A 17,874-nucleotide genomic window follows, 5' to 3' on the forward strand; every position below is an offset into this window, starting at 1 on the left:
AGCTGATAGCACTGATGACTATATAACCCCACTCGATGGGATCGAACAGCAGAATTATATGCGAATGGATATAATGGATCATGTAAGATATGGCAAAACAACAACCACAAAACATTATAGAAAAAAAACCATAATGTGTCCATTCAACCTTTAATATGAATTTAAGCTAGTATGTTTCTATGGTTAAATAAAAGCCATTGCCTCATGTGAGAGGAATATCTAGGCATCCCTGAGCAGGTCTCCCTCAGGGGCAAGCAGTGGGGTGGGCTGAAGTTGGGGCGGCCACCAAGCTTGCTTGGCTCTAATACCACACACAGCCATGGCCTTGACCATGCGACTACAGATGACACAGAGTAATGAGAACAGGCTAGACCATGGCTGGGGTCGCTTTGGAGACAACCTTCGTAAATGAGAAGGCACTGGGCCACTGCACACCTCAGAGGCAGGAGCCCCAGGGAGCACCCAGGAAGGGAACACCTGCTCCAGGGAGCACCAAGCATCTGGGATGGCTCAATTCCCACCCAGAGATTTGGAGTCTCAGCTACAGCCTCTCCGTCAGAAGACACAATGGGACCTGCATCGCCATGATGCTGGGAAGTCCTGCTCATTCTGAGGAAGCCTCCATGAGACCGTGAGGTGCTTTTCCTCTCACAGAATGGCCCATCCACTGCTTTCCTGGGCTCAGTCACTGTGGTCGCTATCTTTCTGCTGCCCAGCTCCTCTCCCTCTGCAGCGATCTAGCTGAAGCTCCCCTTGGGATGCGGCTGTGCTCCTACCACATGCCTGACCTCTGGCAGGTCCATCTGGTCCTCGATTGGCCTCTTCCTTTCCCAACTAGTGCACATTTCAGTCTGGGTTGACTGGGACTGCTGGTTCCCCTAGGCAAGGTCCTGGGGTAAGCATAATCCCCAATGTGACACCCCCACTGAGGGCTGCCTTACAGTGGGCTGGGAGTCAGCCCAGGCTAGAGTCATGACCTGGCCTGGTCAGGTTCACTCCTCTAGCAACACCTGCCTCTGGGTCCCATCTTGAGGCCGTGCCCAGCACCTCCTCCCTGCCCAATTTACCACTAAGAGTTTAATTGTCCACTGCAATCAATGGCACACTGGGGGGGGGGGGTTAGCTGACAAAATTAGCTGGCCAGCAGTACTTCATCTGGAAGATGACGACTTTCACAACCCATCTGGAAGCACTTCCCACCACAGGAACAGAAGGGAGCTGGGGTGGAAGTTTTGAGGTGGAGGCTCGGAGCAGAAATCCTCCTAGATTAGGATCAGTGGTAGGGGCCTCTCATACAGCATCTCTCTGCGAGCAGAGCGAACACCGTGTCAGCTGTGCATTACGCTGCTGGAGGTTTCAAACTGCCGACCCAACAGACGACCACTACACCACGCATCCTGATCAAAGCTGCAGCCCTGGCGTCATGTCTCAGGACTCGTCAGTCCTTCCCGTCAGCACCCCCTGGTGGACAAGGCATTTTCAGATCATGCTGCTAAAAAGATTTTCTTTGAAGACCACACGCTGGGAGTGTGTGTGTGCGCGCGCGTGCACACACACACACACACATACGGACACACAGACACCACCACCACCTCCTTCTCACCTGAGCCACTTCTTCAAAGTCATCATGCCTCTTCTGCAGGGCCCGGGCTCGATGCAGGGACTTCCCAACCCCAGTGTGTTTGCTGAGAAAGGCCTCACCATGGTTCTCAATCCAGTCCAGCACCTAGTCAGAGAAGCAAGGTAGAAACAATGACTCTCAGTGGGCAGGAGGGCTCTGTGGTCTCTGTGCCAACTTGAGAGACAAGACTGCCAGAATCCTAACCCCAACCCCACCCCAACGCCAGGCCCCCAAGCAGCACTCCTGGCAGAAATCTGGAAACCGTCCCCTCCCCCCCCCCCCAGCCACTCTTCACATGAATACAAGGATTTCATTACCGTCATTGGTCAGCCAACATTCTTACCCTTTAGCAACTGCAACTCATCTTCCTTGATCTCCAGAATATCTCCCATTAATATTTACATTTCCATATCTTAATTAGTCCATGATTCTTAGCAAGTTACACAGACCATCAGGCACAGGTTAGTTAACCCTCTCCTTGTGCCCCAGCCACATGAAGACAGACAGGAAATTGGGCAGCATCAGATCAAGTCAGTTCCTTAGCCCTTGACCACTCTTTGTTCACACCAATGGCTGCCAGTCCCGAGGTTCCTTTTCATTATGCCCCTGAAACTCCTTTCCTCAACTCTGAAGCAAATTCCAGAGTGGTCAATTCCCCGCTTGGTTTCTTTCTGCCACTCCCCTCCAGTCCATACCAACCAGCCAGCCAGCCAACCAACTAACCAGCCAACCAACCAACCAACCAACCAACCAACGGTGTGAAGGCTTTTAGCATCTTTAGGCCCTCAGTGTCTATGAGGCTACAGGGCTAGCTGACACAATGACGAAGTGATTTCTTCTCACAACGTTGGTCTTAGTGGTTAGCGCCTGGAACAGGGGTGGCCGATGCATGGGGGATGAGGGAGGAGATGTTGATCAGGCAGTAGAACATGCTGTCGCGGGCCCATTCCAGGAGCAGAGCAGAAACTTGGAAATGCAGGGAAGGTCAAAGCGCTCCAGGTCTACTTTGCACTCACTCAGGTGGTCTACTAACAGAGGGCGTACTGCAGAGAGGAGGCAGCGGCTCATCTTCTGGGCTCTGCAGAGCAGGGGCTCAGTAAATCAGGTGGCCACAATTAGGCCGGAATTATGGTGGAGACACACCTGTTACAGATCCTGGCCAAGACTCCCCAGAGCCCAGCCAACTCAGGCTACCCTAAACATGAACCGAACACTTCATTGATGATGAACTAGCCTTCCCGGATGTTAGGGGGCTATGGTCGGAGCACGAGTTAGATAGACACAATCTATTTAAAGGGATGCGTTAGTCTGCTGCTCTGTCTGCATCCACTGTCCGGTGGCCAGCAGGGAAGACCAATTCTTCCTGTGGGTGGTGGGATGTGAGCTCTGGCCCCACAGAATGTAGCCTTTTCCTCCATTTCCTGTAACATTTGGGATGAATTTATGCCGGCAGTTATGCAAAATGTGGAAGCTTTCAAAGTTTCCATGGCACGGTAATGAATGCCACACCACGACGGTATTCGTCCAGAGGAAAGTATACACGCTTATAAAAATGAAGCTGAAAAGAGAGCCGCTTTATCACGCTGGAAGGTCAGGTTCATGGAACTGAAGGGAAACTTATATTTGAAAAGAAATAACTTCATCTAAACATTAGGTACGATGATTTTAAAACATTTCCTATAACAAATTATGATACCCAACAGGATAAGTCTCAGACTGCTAACCACAGGTGGGCAGTTCAAACCCACCAGCGGCTCTGCAGGAGAAAGACGAGGCTGTATTCTCCTGTAAAGAGCAGTTCTACACTGCTCTACAGGCCACTCCAAGTTGGAATAGACTCCAAGGCAGGGTGGTGGTGGTGGTGTGTGTGCTTTTATTAGCTGTCGTCAAGTCAGCTCTGACTCAAGTGGCCCTGTGTGCTGAGCAGAACTGTCCCAAGGTGCCTCTCGGTAGGGTTGGCCGGACAACCTTCCTGCTGGTAGTTGAGTGCTTGCTTAACCGTCTGCACTGGGGATTTCATCTCACTAACTTATGTTTTGCTAAATTACACACTCATTCTATTACGTTATTTATGTGTTGTTGCATGGCAACATGTAATAGATTTAATGCTCTGAAGGTATGCTTGTGAAAAGGCGTGACAGCACTGAGTGGACTGAGTTTGACCTGAGCAAACACGGGAAGGCGGCAGTGCAAGGGACTCCCGGGTGGCGTCCCTTAAAAGGGCCTGTGTTTCTCTAGAATTGCCGCAGGACATTTCAACAGCAGCAGCGGCACAAAAAAACATCAGGAGAGGGTATTTTGACTCGGCTTGCCATAATTTGATTTCATGATGCTTTCTTGCAACAGCGATGAGACAAGGCAGAAAGGTGCAGGCAGTCCGTTAGGAGGAGATAGACTGGTCCCAAATGAGCCTGTCAAGTCACAGTGTTTCCAATAAACTGCGCCTCCTACAGGGACGCTGTGAACATTTTAGTACATTTAAACCTTCATTTCTTCTCTTTGAGAATGGATTAATGATTGGAGATAATCTTTGTGAACAAAGCAGCTCACAATTGTTTGAGAGCTGATAGCAGATTTTCAGATAACTATCCCCCCCTCCCCTTTGGGCGGTTACATGCGACCTGTGTGTCTGACAATCGATCGTATTTGACTTGTTTCAATCTCTAGCTTTATGAAAAGTGGCTATTCCGAAGCAAATAGGTCAAAAAGGCATGTTTGCCTTCCTGAATTCACCACTGGCTAGCTCTCATACTCACTGGCTGTGATTTCCCCCTTTTAATTTTTCTTAAGCAATGTGTTTTCTTTAAAAAGTATTTTGCTCACTCGCACATGTGAATTCATCCTCGAGGGGTGTCATTTACTTTATTTAAGTAGCTGTGCCTTTGCAACGTCAATGTGTCTACTTCATATGTGAGGAGCCGGCGCCTAATTGAAACCTGCCGCTCCCGGCTCTGCGATGACGCTGTACTCGCCACCATTCACTCAGACTCCCGCCAACAGGATGGAAACTGCGAGAGAGACGGGTGCAACCGCCCTGGGAATCCCGGGCCCGGCAAACATACTTTGACCAATCAGGCCATGATTTAGGAAACGCACAAATCCCTTTCAGGATGCAGAAGACCAAAACAGCAACCAGGGAGGGGCGCAGCCTGTGCAGGAGGCATGGTTTAGATGCTGTTTTCTGGCTCCTTTGCCTTCAGACAATTAATGCAGGGTGTCATCGTTCGACGTACATTTAGACGCCAGGTTCTCTTGACCCCAACCTCACGTCCCCCTACCCTGAGAGTGGACTCATGGTTCTCAGGTACACTCGGGACAGCAGAGAGAGCAGTCACCAGGATTCTGATTTGCCTGACAATGGCTCCCCCCCCCCCATACGTTTACAGGCAGCCCTGGGATTCGGCTATCCTTCAGTGGCTGGTGAGTCAGGTTAAGCTAAGTCCAACTTCCAGATTCTGAACATTTGCACATCACAGATTAAGCTACTGTGTTTCTAGCCAAATCATGATCCCTAGATAAGTTACTCACCCCCACCCCAGCTTCATTTCTCTCATCTTCAAGACTATACTTCAAATAATCAATGATCATTTACCAACTAGCTGGCATAGTCTGGCATGATGATCATGTATACTATACTGTTGGTGGCTGCAGGCTGGTATTTAAGTATCTCCAAAACTGCAGGTTTTATACTTCTGTTTTAGTCTGGGGGTGTCTCAAGCAGCCAAGAAGGATGTGTGGGGTACAAATACCCACACATTCAAACAGATGCAAATGCCTTAGTGCTGGGGGATGCTGTAGTCAGCAAGGCAGTAGAGGCCCTGCTGCCAGCAAGCCCCTGTGTGTGTGTGTGTGGGGGGGGCAACTCTGACACAGCATTCACCAATAATCACAACATGAGACATGCCAACTGCCAGAGGCGTCCTCCCTTGCTGGAGGCCCAAGGGAGGCTTCCCTGAAGAAGTGAGGTGCAAGCTGAAACCAGAGAGACAGCAGGATTTAATCAGTGAGGGACAGGAGGACTCAATCACTGGAAATGAAACTTCCAGCATCATCGAGAAGAGTAAGAGGCTTACATGAGGACAGTGAGGGAGAGACGAAGAAAATTTGATGACCCCTGGGGTGTTCGAGATTCCAGTGTTCCGGTGTTGATCCTGACAGCCACTGAAGGGTGTGTATGTGTGAGAGAAAGAGAGCAAGAGCGAGAGCGAGGTAGACATCAGCCAGGTGCATATTTGAAAACATGCTCCGCCTGCTCTGTGGGAGAATCAAACAGAGGAAGGGAAGAGCAAAGCTGGGACGCAGAAGCCACCGCAGAAATCCATGAGCAGTGATGGTGGCTCCCTCCAAGCAATGGCAGGGCCCCTAGAGCAGCGGTTCTCAACCTGTGGGTCTCGACCCCTTTGGGGTGGAACAACCTTTTCACAGGGGTCGCCCGATTCATAACCGTAGCAAAATGACAGTTATGAAGTAGTAATGAAAATAATTTTATGGTTGGAGGTCACCACAACATGATGAACTGTATTAAAGGGTGGAGACGTTAGGAAGGTTGAGAACTACTGCCCTAGAGAGACAGATTTGAAGATGTCTAGGGAAGAATGACCAAGATTTGATGGTGGTGGTGGTGACAGAGAGGCCCAGCCTTGAATAACAGCGTGTAAGGTGGACCCAGTCCCGACACAGAAGCAAATGATAGTGCTGACATGAGACATGTGTCTTCATTCTATGTCTCTACTCTTGCTCTGGCCTGGATAAAAGGCTGTTGTGTCCCTGAACTCAAGTGGGAATTGGCACTAACAATAGCTGTCAATCTGATTCTGACAAGATGTGACTTTATACACTTGCTTTTACATACTAAGGTGTGAAAGTACATTATAAGTTGTTAATCTAACTGGCTCAAAATAATAGAGATGCCACCTCAATTTAAAAACACAACCTTAGGCCTAAATAGCACAAATCCATTTATATTATTATTATTATTGGGATGAAAGGGGACATTTGTCATCTCAACCTTTTTCACATGGACAGCTCAGGAGCGTTACCTGAGGTTCTTCGTGTTGTTCAGCCATCACATTTAAGTGTGCCCTGGTTTGTCACCCGTGACAGGGCCCAGGGGCTCTTAAGCATCCAGTTCTTTCTCCCCACGCTCTCTGTCCTTGTCCCTAATGATCCTGTCCTTGTCCACTAATGATCTCTGGTCGCTACATACTTGCCTATTGGAGATATTCCACTTGTCTATTTTGTGACCGACTTACTGTACTGCGAATAATGTTTCCATGGCTGATCCATGCTGTAGCCTGCATTGGAATGCCGTTTCTCTGGACAGTGTTCCACTGTGTCTTGCCATCTGTCCACCTGCTGACGGACATTGAGGGTATTTCCACCATTGGGCTACTGTGACTGGTGTTGCAATGAGGGCTGGCCCACAGGTACCTGTGTTCCCACTCTCAGCTCTACTGACTCGTGCATTCTCGTAGGGGGCTGCACATCATTTCTGAGGGCTTCTTACCTTGACACACAAAGTCCTTGGTGCTCAAGCCCCACCCGCACGTCCAACTCTACTTCCTGGGAGCTCTCGTTTCACCCCTCAGCTCCCCCACAGCTGTTTTTTCTCCCCAGCTTGGCTCTTGCCTTCATTTGAAATGCCCTTTTCTCCCTGGGCTGCCACCAATTCATCGTTTAAACGTCACCTCAAAATCACTGCACCTCAAAATCACTGGCTTGGAAAGCGTTTACTCCTCTTTACTAACCCGCCCATACCAGAGTGGGCACCATTCTTCTCTGGTTTTTGTTCACGCCTTAATTATTCCTCCCTGACCTGCTTCCCCTGCTGGCCCCCAACCTCCTGAAGGGCAGGGGCTATAATCTGCGAGCCTAGGACACAGTATGGATCATGGCCCAGAGCAGCTGCATAGCAGATGTTTGTTTAACTGCTGAAAACTCAATCTCACTCCTCCCGCACAGCACTTTGGGGTGACTGTCTCCAGCGCCACCTCCCCAGGTCCCAGGTCACTGTCTCAGCAGCTCTCACACCCTACCCTCAAAGCTCTCTCTTTGTGGTCGCCTCTCACTGCTGGCCCCCCTTGGCAGGGCATGCCTAAGGGAACAAAGCAATATCGAGTGTGTTCCCCTGTACCCTTTCCTTCTACCCCAACCCAACCACTCTGCATCCTGGTCAACACCTCACACACAGGAGTTACGCAACACACACAGCCAGCGTGAATTGCCAAGCGTACACATTGCTGAGCCAGCGTATTCCGAACGTCTGACTTTTGCAGTGTCTTCGGGGGGGCAGTCACGTGGGTTAATACAGACCTCTTGGCCACTGCCCCCAGCAGGCAGGCTGGCAAAACATTTGTAAACCTCTTCCTCTCTCCACAGGCCCAACTTTTCAAACAGAAATTAGTCCTTTATGAGAACAGCCTTTTTCCGTGAGAGAAACTCATGTCCTGAACCTGACTGGCAGCCAATATAACAGCATTACGCATGATCCCTAATCACCCCCTTTCTTCCTCAACTAATTGTGCTGATTCCGCCCAGCAGCCAATCAAGGGGAGCTCTTTCAGAGACGGAAACAGCCCCTTTGAGCTACTGCCGAAACAGGAGGAAGTCTCTCTGAAGAGAACTATGGAGACTCTCTGAATGGTGGCCATGGACGCATCTGAGCGACGGGAGGCTATGAAGGCCTTCACTGACGGCTTGCCCGTAGCTCTGCCGGCTTGGATTCTCCTTCCGCAGCTGTTAGGGGCCATCTGAGAGGTTCCGGCTCCTAGTGACCCTGCAGACGAAGTCTTTCCTGGTCCTGCGCCGTCCTCACGATTGCTCCTGTTTCAGCCATTGGCAGCCATGGTGTCAATCCTGAACGGCTTCCCTCACCGCCCCTGGACTTGATCGAGCATGATGTCCTCTCTGGACAACATGTCCTGCATCTCCCCCTCTCTAGCGCCCTGATGCAGACAAGGACACTGGGTCAGACCCAATTCCAGCACAAATAGTTCACAATTTGATGACACATAATTAATTAGGGTGTAGCTGCATCCCTCCCAGGCACCTGAAGTTTCAGTAGGTGAAGAAGCAATCCACACATTAGTTAGAAGGAACTACTCCCCCAGGGGGGCGGGTGGAAGGCAATGCTTGATGGCCGCTACTGTGTAAGGGCCCAGCCCTCTCCCCAACACTGGGGCCATCCACCAGTTATTCCATCTCCAGAACGCCCTAGGAGGTTGGCCGAGGACCCCGAGAGATGACACTGCAGGGCAACGCTGCCTTTTTCTTTATCCCCTCCCCTTTGCTACCTTTCCACAGGAGTTCGTCCCAAGACACCTTTCTACTAAACAGCTTCTTCCTCCCTGAGCAGGCAGCCTGTCAGAGTCTCACCTTGGAGGCAGTGCCTCCCCTCCGCGGAGCCCTTGCTCTCTCCGCCCAGGCGCTGGCCCCGTGCACCACAGCCCTGCCCGCTGTGAACCACTTCCCCTCTTGTGGTAAGCTTTTCCCATGAACTCCAGGGACGATCTCCTCATGAGGAATTCCTTCTGGTTCTCTGAGCTCTCTCAGTGGTCTCTCTACCATCTTCCCGCCCAACCTCTAGGTTTGGATTACATGGGTGTACAATGCTGGGCCTCTTCCTTTCTGTATCCTCTCTCACTCACTCTATAATTTCACCCAATTCCATGGCTTTAAATACCATGGAGAGGAGCTTGCGACTCGTGCAGAGGATTAATGAGCCCAGCTAATAATCAAATGGTTGGAGGTTCGAGTCTGCCTAGAGCTGTCACGGAAGAAACACCTTGCCAGTCACTTTTAGAAAATCAGCTGTTAAAAATGAGACGCAGTCCAATTCTACTCTGATCGACGCATCACCATGGATCAGCATCAACTCCATGGTGACAGGTCGTATTTTTTTATGTGCCTTTCATTTCCATATTCCCTGTCCCAGTGCTGATTTCTGTCCTGAGATGGAGATGTACACATCGAACTGCCCATTCCTCCTCTCCATGTTGACACCTGACAGGCAGCTCAAACCCGAAACATGTAACACCGAACTCTTGGTTTCCGTCTGGCCCCACCTCCCTCCTCCCCACTTCTTCCTGGTCCCAGGAGGGAAAAGACTCCATCTCCTTGCTGTGCTTCCTCTCAAATCAGAGTGGTTCTTAATTACTCTTCCTCATGCGCCTTTCTCACTTATCCTAACAACCCCCAACGGGCCTCCCTTCTTTCATCCTACTCCCCGGACATCCCCCAACTCAGAAGCCGGATCCAATTATGTTTGTCAAAGCATTCTCCATTGCAAAACCCTATTGTTCGTTCCCACAACATTTAGGAAACCCATATTCTCTCCAAGCCTACCAGGCCTCACCTGGACCCAGCTCACCGCTCCGCATTCACTCCTCACCCCTTTCCCTACTCTCTATTTACCAGCGTTCACGAATGCATCTCGTCTGTTCCAGCCTCCGGAGCGCTAAACATCCCGGATCCGTGTGCCTTCACCTGCTTCTTAAAGATGCGTCCGTGGCGGCGCATTCGGTCACTGATGCGGAAAGCACTCTTGGACGCATCGTCCATTTCTTTCTGACGTTTTACCTCGACCCCTGAAGGTCAGCCCAGCGGGAGCTGTGGTCACTGCACGCTACTGAGAGTATTCGCGGATCACGGAGGGAAGAAAGGAATCTGATTTGAGAGCTTCTTGTCGAAAGGAGGAGGAGCACCCCCACGTGGAACAGAGGCGGGTTCGCACATATTTGTGGACTCGAACCCCAACATTCCTCTGGCTCGCTCTGAGACGGCACTGCGTTCTCACTCGCTTCTAGCTCCCTGCACGTTTGAGGCGCAGTGCAACCCGCACGGTGCAGGGGAACGCTCTACGGGACTGAAGGCGTCTCCCTCCGCTCGGGGCCTCCAGCCCCACTGCTGTGACGGTTGATGGGTTGCGTGGGCTTGGACTCGCGGCGATGTGTGTGTGTGTGTGTGTGTGTGTGTGTGTGTGTGTGTGTGTGTGTGTGAAGGGCACCTGCTGTGGCTGCCATCGTTACGCTCCTGAGTATGTTGAGGTTCATGGTGTGCTGACCGCATCAGCCCAGCGCAGGGAGGGTCTCACTCCTTTGCCAGCCCCCTCCCTTACCAAGTCTGCTGTCCGTTCTGAGAAATCAGCCTGCCTTGGTGGCTGAGCCGGCACCTTCCCTCTTACCACTTGTTCTTTCTTTTGTAAGTTCCTGGTCTAGAGAGTACGTGGCTCTGCTGGCGTACTGCTTACACGTTGGGCTGCTAACCACAAGGTCAGCAGTTCGAAACCTCCTCCGGAGCAGCCCTCAGGAGAAACAGGAGGCGTTCTGCTCCCGTAAAGAGCGACAGTCTCGGAAACCCAAAGTAGCAGTTTGGCTCTGTCCCCCAGGGTGCAGGGTCAGGGGAGTTGGCACCGACTCGATGGCAGCGAGTGAGTTTGGTGTCATCGATGTTCTTCACCAGCACCACAGCTGAAGTGGATCAAGCCTTCCTTTCCCTTCACCGCCGCATGCCTACGGGGCACGCACCTGCAAGGCTCATGGCCTGGGTCAGAAATGCCCACGCACAGAGCTCTGTATCTGTGACAATGGACTCTGTTTATGGGCCTTGGGTAAGGTGCCCAGACTTTAACACGGGTAAAGCGGGACACCATTGATAAAACTCATATCCTGGCGAAATAGCCACATGGCAGCCAAAAACCACATACCCTTGCTTGTGGTGCATTCTTTCAAAAAATCGGGACTTTTTTTAAACACCACAGGATGCGGGAAAAATTGTTAAAAATTGGGACTGTCCTCCCAAAAGGGGGACGTCTGGTGACCTTAGTGCCCTTGGGGCATCTGCAAAGCGTCTTGCCCTGGAAAAGGCTCAGCAGGTAGGAGCCTGGACAGTCCCTTGGGTCATGATTTTTCCCTCTTGAACAGCATATGGAGTGGGGGCTCAGAAGGGGCGTGGTTCACTAACAGCCAGTCCTCCCCAACTTCCCCATGGGGCTGGGACTGGAGAGCACTGGAGCCACTTGAAATGCCCACTCACAGCCACACATTCTCTGTCCCTTCTTTGGAACACCTGTAATACGAATAAACGATGTGCGGGGGCAGGCGAAGCCACCACTTTGCCAAGAGGGCTCTCGAAAGGAAGCTCATTAGCAGGTGTACAAAATCTTCCCTGGAGAATGGCAGTCTCTGCCTGACAGACCCCATGCTGAGTGGAAGCCAGCTAAGAGAGTCCTGAGCTCTGCCCCCCTACCCCTACCCCTTAGAAGCCTTGCACCTGCCCCCTCCCAACAGAGCGGAGACTCCCAAGATTGCTGGGACTTGTCTTTGTCCTTGGCACCTGCTGGAGAGACTCTCCTGTCCTGGTAACTGAATGTCTGCCACTCAGGCTTTAAACCCTGAAGTAAGAGGTTCTCAAACTGTAGAATGCATCAGAGCCACCTGGGATCTTCTGACACTCGAGTCAGCACCTACTCCCCTGTTGCTGCGTCTGCTGGGTCCTCAAGTAGATCCTGACTCCCAGCAGTCCAACAGGGCAGGGCAGAGCTGTGCCGGGGTTTGCAGGGAAACTCTGTCCAGGGCAGGCAGTCAGGTCTTTCCTCCCGAGGAGCAGTGGTTTCCAGGCTGGCCTTTGGGTGGGCAGCCAGGCACTTACCCACTGGGCCACAAGGAGCAGAGTCGGATAGTCTGCATTTTTCACAACCCCCTCCTGTCTGCCTATATTTTTTAAATGTCAGGGTGGTGAGGGCCAATCTTTGAGAAATACAGGTTCATAATGCACTTAACACCGCCCTTGTTTTCTATACCAAAACAGACAGCAATCTCTAGTAAGCATTTCCACAAATGCTCTCAAACCTTTGCTTGTCCCCCATCGCACACCCCATCCTCAGTCCTGTCCTGGCCATTCCATTACTGTTGCTTACAGCCTCTAGCCCAGTGGCTCACAACCTTCCTAATGCTGCAACCCTTTCATACAGTTCCGTATGTGTTGGTGACCTCCCCAACCATAAAATTATTTTCATTGCTACTTCATAACTATAATTTTGCTACTGTTATAAATCAGGCAACCCCTGTGAAAGGGTCATTTGACCCCGCGGGGGTCGTAACCCACAGGTTGAGAACCACTGCTATAACCCATCATGCTCACCATGCCTCTCTTCCCCATAAACCAGGCTAGAGTCCCATGTGTGTTACAGATTACCAATCTGTTAGCCTAGCATTCAAGCCTCCAGAACTCACGTGCCTGACAAGCATAAAGATCACTAGCAAAAAGTGTGGCTCTCGATGGGTAATTCATCAACATATAATGTTCCTTAATAAGAAGGAACATTAAAGATTTTTAAAATTCAGAATTTCCAATTCTCTTGGACTCCAGACTTCCTGAAACCATGAAAGTCAGGCGAACTCTGGAAACAACTGTCCTGAGACAATCTTTTACCCTTAACCACAAGCATCCCCAGAGTCATCTTAAAGCTGAACCAAGTTTACCTTACAATTTTAACTAGTAAACATGCTCTGCCTGGTGCATTGTGCTCATTGAAGAACTAGCGATACAGAGCAAGGTGACAAGAACAGCTCAAAAGAGGAGCTGGAAGCTTAGATGCAGTCATGATCACAGGTAAAGAGAGTAGGGAGAGGGAGTGATGAAATTATGAATGAAAGAGTTATAATTCAAAATGGGCACATAAGCAAATGTGGTGAAGAAAGCCGATGGTGCCCGGTATCAAAAGATATAGCACCTGGGGTCTTAAAGGCTTGAAGGTAAACAAGCGGCCATCTAGCTCAGAAGCAACAAAGCCCACATGTAAGCAGCACACCAGCCAGTGTGATCACTAGGTGTTGATGGGATCTGGTATCAGGCATCTAAGACCCAAAACAAAATCATGCCCAATGGGAATGGGGTGTTTGTACAGAGTGGAGACCCAAAGCCCATCTGTAGACAATTGGACATCCCCTCAGAGAGGGGTCACAGGGAAGAGATGAGCCAGTGAGGGTACAGTATAGCACCGATGAAACACACAACTTTCCTTTAGTTCTTTAATGCTTCCCCTCCCCCACTATCATGACCTCAATTCTACTTTACAAATCGGATTAGACCAGAGCATGCACACTGTTACAGATACGAGCCTGCAACACAGGGAATCCAGGATAGATAAACCCCCCAGGGCCAACAATGAGAGTAGAGATACCAGAAGGATTAGGGGAGGGAATCAATCACCAGGATCAATCTATAACCCCCTCCCAGGGGAACAAATAAAGGAAAAGTGGGTGAGGGGCAATGGAGGACGATGTAAGCTATGGAAAAAATAATCTATAACTTATCGAGTGTTCATGAGGGAGGGTGGGAGGGAAAGGGAAGGGGAAGAAATGGGGGGCTGATATCAGGGGCTCAAGTGGGAAGAGAATGCTTTGAAAATGATGGTGGCAGCATATGTGCTTGACACCCTGGGTGAATTATGGATTGTGATAAGAAATGTAAGAACCCCCAATAAAAGTATTAAAAAAAGGAGTTGTAATTCAGAAAAGGAAAACAAGAAGGTTGTACAAAACACAAAGAATGTCATCGAGGCACGGGTAGAAACTGTTGTGCTGGCATGCCTGATGCTGTACATATCCTCAACAACAACAAATAAATAAAACGATATCATTTGTGAAGTGCCAGATTACTTTGGCTCCATCCAGCCCTGATCAGCCTTGCCCTGTCCCTCCCAGCCACGCCTTCCTGCCTGCTGGAGGTAGCAGGTTCTATCTGAGAAAATGCTCTCCAGGGAAGGGCCTCTCTTAGTCAAGTCAGAAAGCCTAGAGAAGAGACACCGGCAAGGGGTAGGCGCGGGGAGCAGGGCCGACACAGGAACCTACCAGAGACGCAACAGACGGTCCTCCGCAGAACGGGGGAGAAATGCCGTAAGAAACAGAAAATGTAGTGGGGACACAAGCAGCCCATCAGGCCAGACACACTGGACTGGCAGAGGCTGGAGGATGCGTGGAGACGATCAGCCTGAGACAGCCTTTCATCTCGGAGCTCAGCCCACTCCCGGAGAGAAGACGGGCCTTTCCTCCCAATACTGGATTGGCTCATACACAATACAGACCTGTGTGCCCTGTGCCTTTCAACCATCACTGACATGAGACCAAAGGGTCAGGATTTACCCTAAAGCAAAGGTGAGAAGGGAAAGTGGGACAGGGAAGCTAGATTGGTGGACAAAGAACAACCAGAACGTAAGTAATGAGAAGGCTGACGCCTTGTGAACAGTGTAACCCGTGTCCTTGAACAGTATGCACGTTGTTGTTACGTGGTGTTGAGTCGGTTCTGACTCATCGCACGCGGCGCCTGTGCACAACAGAAGGAAATGCTGCCTGGCCCTGCACCGTCTGCACAATCGTTCCTATGTCTGAGCCCCTGCTTGCAGCCTCTGTGTCAATCTTGTCCATCACGGTGTCAATCACTGTCCCATTAGTGTACCAAGCAATGTCATGGAACAGAGGGCAGAGAAATGGTGAACTGGGAACATAAATTGTGGTGCAAAAGTTTACCAGAAACATCACAAAAACAGAGAAACCAACCAAATAACAACAAACTGGGAAAATAGACAAGTAATAGAGGGATCGAAGGAGTCCAGGGGCTTCCCGGCAGGAAGAGTCTGAGAGAGATGCAAGAGGTAGCCCCTAGAACTCACAGATTGCTTCCTCAATGTTCACTGACACCCGAGACAGGTGGGAATGTTGTTCCCTGGCCTTCACTCCAGCCAGACAGCAGCCCCGACAAGCAGGGACCTTCTCTCCTTCTCGCTGCCCCCTGCCCCCTCCCCCAGCCCAGCTCGCCCTCACCTGAGCTTTCTTTCTGGGCAACCACCCTGTTAGAGAAAACATTCATGATCTGCCTGAGTATATTTTGAATGATGGGATGATCACAATCGCAGAAACTTAAGCTTGTGGGCACATGAATCTTATTTTGGCTATGTGCTACCAAGAACCAGAGAACGATGATGCTTTCTGCTCCAGGACAGACTGACAGCCTTGGAGCCCCACAGGGTCCCTGCGAGACAGGATGGACTTGATGGCGGTGAGTTTGTCACCATGCACAGTGTCCGCAAGGCTGAATTAAATCTATGGTGACTGTGAGAAAGAAACGCGCAGGGAGCAGGGTCTGTTTTAGGGAACTCGGTGACTTTATTCTGATGGAGTGATGGCAAAGACTGTCTTTGTGGCCCTTATGCAGCCTGGGTATGATGACCCTCACCGGCTACTGCCCTCTGACCTTGAGCAGGTCACATCCTTGGAGACCAAGTCATCTATAGGGGCCTTTAGAGGACCGATATTCATGACAAGATTATAAGCCCCCCGGGCAGTACCTGTATCTACCTGCAGGCCCATTGCTCAGGGAGGGGCCGGTGGCCCAGCAAAGACTCTGAGAACACCAACTCTGATGTTAGGTGGTCTTGTGTTCGAATCCTTGATCTGCTAGCCATTGCCTGCGTGATCCTGGGAACATGTACTTCAACGCTCTGTGCCCCAACGTCCTCATGGATACAACGAGAACCTAGTTATCGCCTGCCTCCTAGTGCAGGAAGATGACAGGGGAAGGGTGAGCACAGGCCCTGGCACATGGAGTGGCTGGTATATGTGTAGCTAGCTGTACATTCATATGTTCGCTCCTCAGGATGCGAAATCCCGGTCTTTGAACAACAACGTGGTTACAAAGACACATTTAATCTCAGGAACAAAGTCTCAGGGATGGCCCTCAACCACTACAACATATTCACTAAGTATCCGGCATGCTCTCCCCATTCTGCAAATGGTGCCCTCGCTTGCTCCGTCTCCCCGAACAGGGTGCAAACTGCCCTCAGCATCTCTTCCCGAGATCGTTCAGTCCTCCTTTAATAAGAAGAGTTGATTTCTGAATGCATCGTCTATTCTGGTCATTAAAAAAATAACTGATCCTTCTGTGTGCAAACCGGAGTGCTTGCCTGGATTACAGGAAGCCTGTTTACAGGAAGCCTGTATTACGGGGCTCACACACTGCCCAACCACGGTCAGTGAGACTGAGGGGCTACAGTTCTCTATAGTTGGTAACATATTGCTCTCTGGAGGCCGTTTGTTTTGTTTTGTTGCTTCAAATTACTCTCCCCATCCTTTTAGACCTTCTTTGGCAGGTAAGAGCTGACGTAGTGAAAGCTTTAATTGTCCAGGTGAGGCTCCGGCAAAGCTGGTGGAAGCAGGTGAGACTCATTTGCAGTGCGGGAGCACTGGGCTTTAACATGAAAACATCGCTTCCGAAGCCAATGGGCAGCCTTAGAGCCAGACACCTGCCACCCCTGCCTTCGCGGACTGCCGAGTCAAGACATCATTTTTAAGGTCAGGCGAAGAGTCTCAAACGCATGATCCCCACCACCACCACCACGGCCACTCCTGTCCCCTGGCAGCCTTGCCTCCCACCATCACTGCCAGGAGAGTGAGGGCAATGGTCAGATGGCCTATTCTTGTTCCTTATGGCTTGGCTCTCTGTCCTTCCCCAAGAACACACCACCCTCCTTCCCTTGGGTCCACGTCGCAAAGACCCACACAAATCCCTTATAGCCAGGTGCCATTCATCTAGCTGAAGCCCTTCCCCACTTCCCTTGAGCCCAGACTTCAAATTCCTAGCCTAGGGCTTTGCGCAGAGCAGGTGTTCCAGAACACGGAACCATCTCATTTTCCTCTGCAAAAAGAGTTTCAAATGGAGGTCAGCGAAGAAGGGGACACAAAACAGGGTAGCATGCAGAGGGCAGTCTGAAACAGTTGTCCCGGCGGAGAAAAAAATGCAAGACTTGGCATCTTAAAGAAAGATCCACAATCCAGCTCTTCCAAGTGTACACATCGGATGCAGAGGAGTATGGAGCATGAGAGGCAGAAGGGAGACACTGACTAACGCTGCACTGGAGGGCTTTCTTGGTCAGTGCTACTGTACTATAAAATAGAATAATAATGACCTACTGCTGCCAAGTTGATTCTGCCACACAGAGACCCCATGGGGCAGAGCAGAGCGGTGCCTCACAGAGTTTCTAAGGCTGTAATCCTACTGGAAGCGGACAGTCACCTCTTTCCATGGCAGACCAGTTACGCACTTGAACCTAGACCTCTCTGCACATGACCACTGTGCCACCAGAACTTCTTAAAACCAAAAACCCAGACTCACTGCCGTCAAGTCCCTGCCAACTCATAGCAACCCTCCAGGACAGGGCAGACCTGTGAGTTTCTGAGACTGCAACTCTTGATGGGAGG

General features: G+C 50.6%; 1 protein-coding gene across 4 annotated transcripts in view; it reads right to left on the reverse strand.

Annotated features, from left to right (window-relative positions):
• KALRN (kalirin RhoGEF kinase) overlaps positions 1-17,874 on the reverse strand; it is a 727,411-nt gene that overhangs the window by 358,075 nt on the left and 351,462 nt on the right. For all 4 annotated transcript variants that reach the window (XM_075556312.1, XM_075556314.1, XM_075556313.1 and 1 more), the window contains exon 10: positions 1,604-1,726. In XM_075556312.1, the coding sequence (XP_075412427.1) occupies positions 1,604-1,726 (123 nt within the window). The remainder of the gene's footprint in view (positions 1-1,603; positions 1,727-17,874) is intronic.

This window comes from Tenrec ecaudatus, chromosome 8 (genome assembly GCF_050624435.1).
Source record: "Tenrec ecaudatus isolate mTenEca1 chromosome 8, mTenEca1.hap1, whole genome shotgun sequence".
Lineage (NCBI taxonomy): Eukaryota > Metazoa > Chordata > Mammalia > Afrosoricida > Tenrecidae > Tenrec > Tenrec ecaudatus.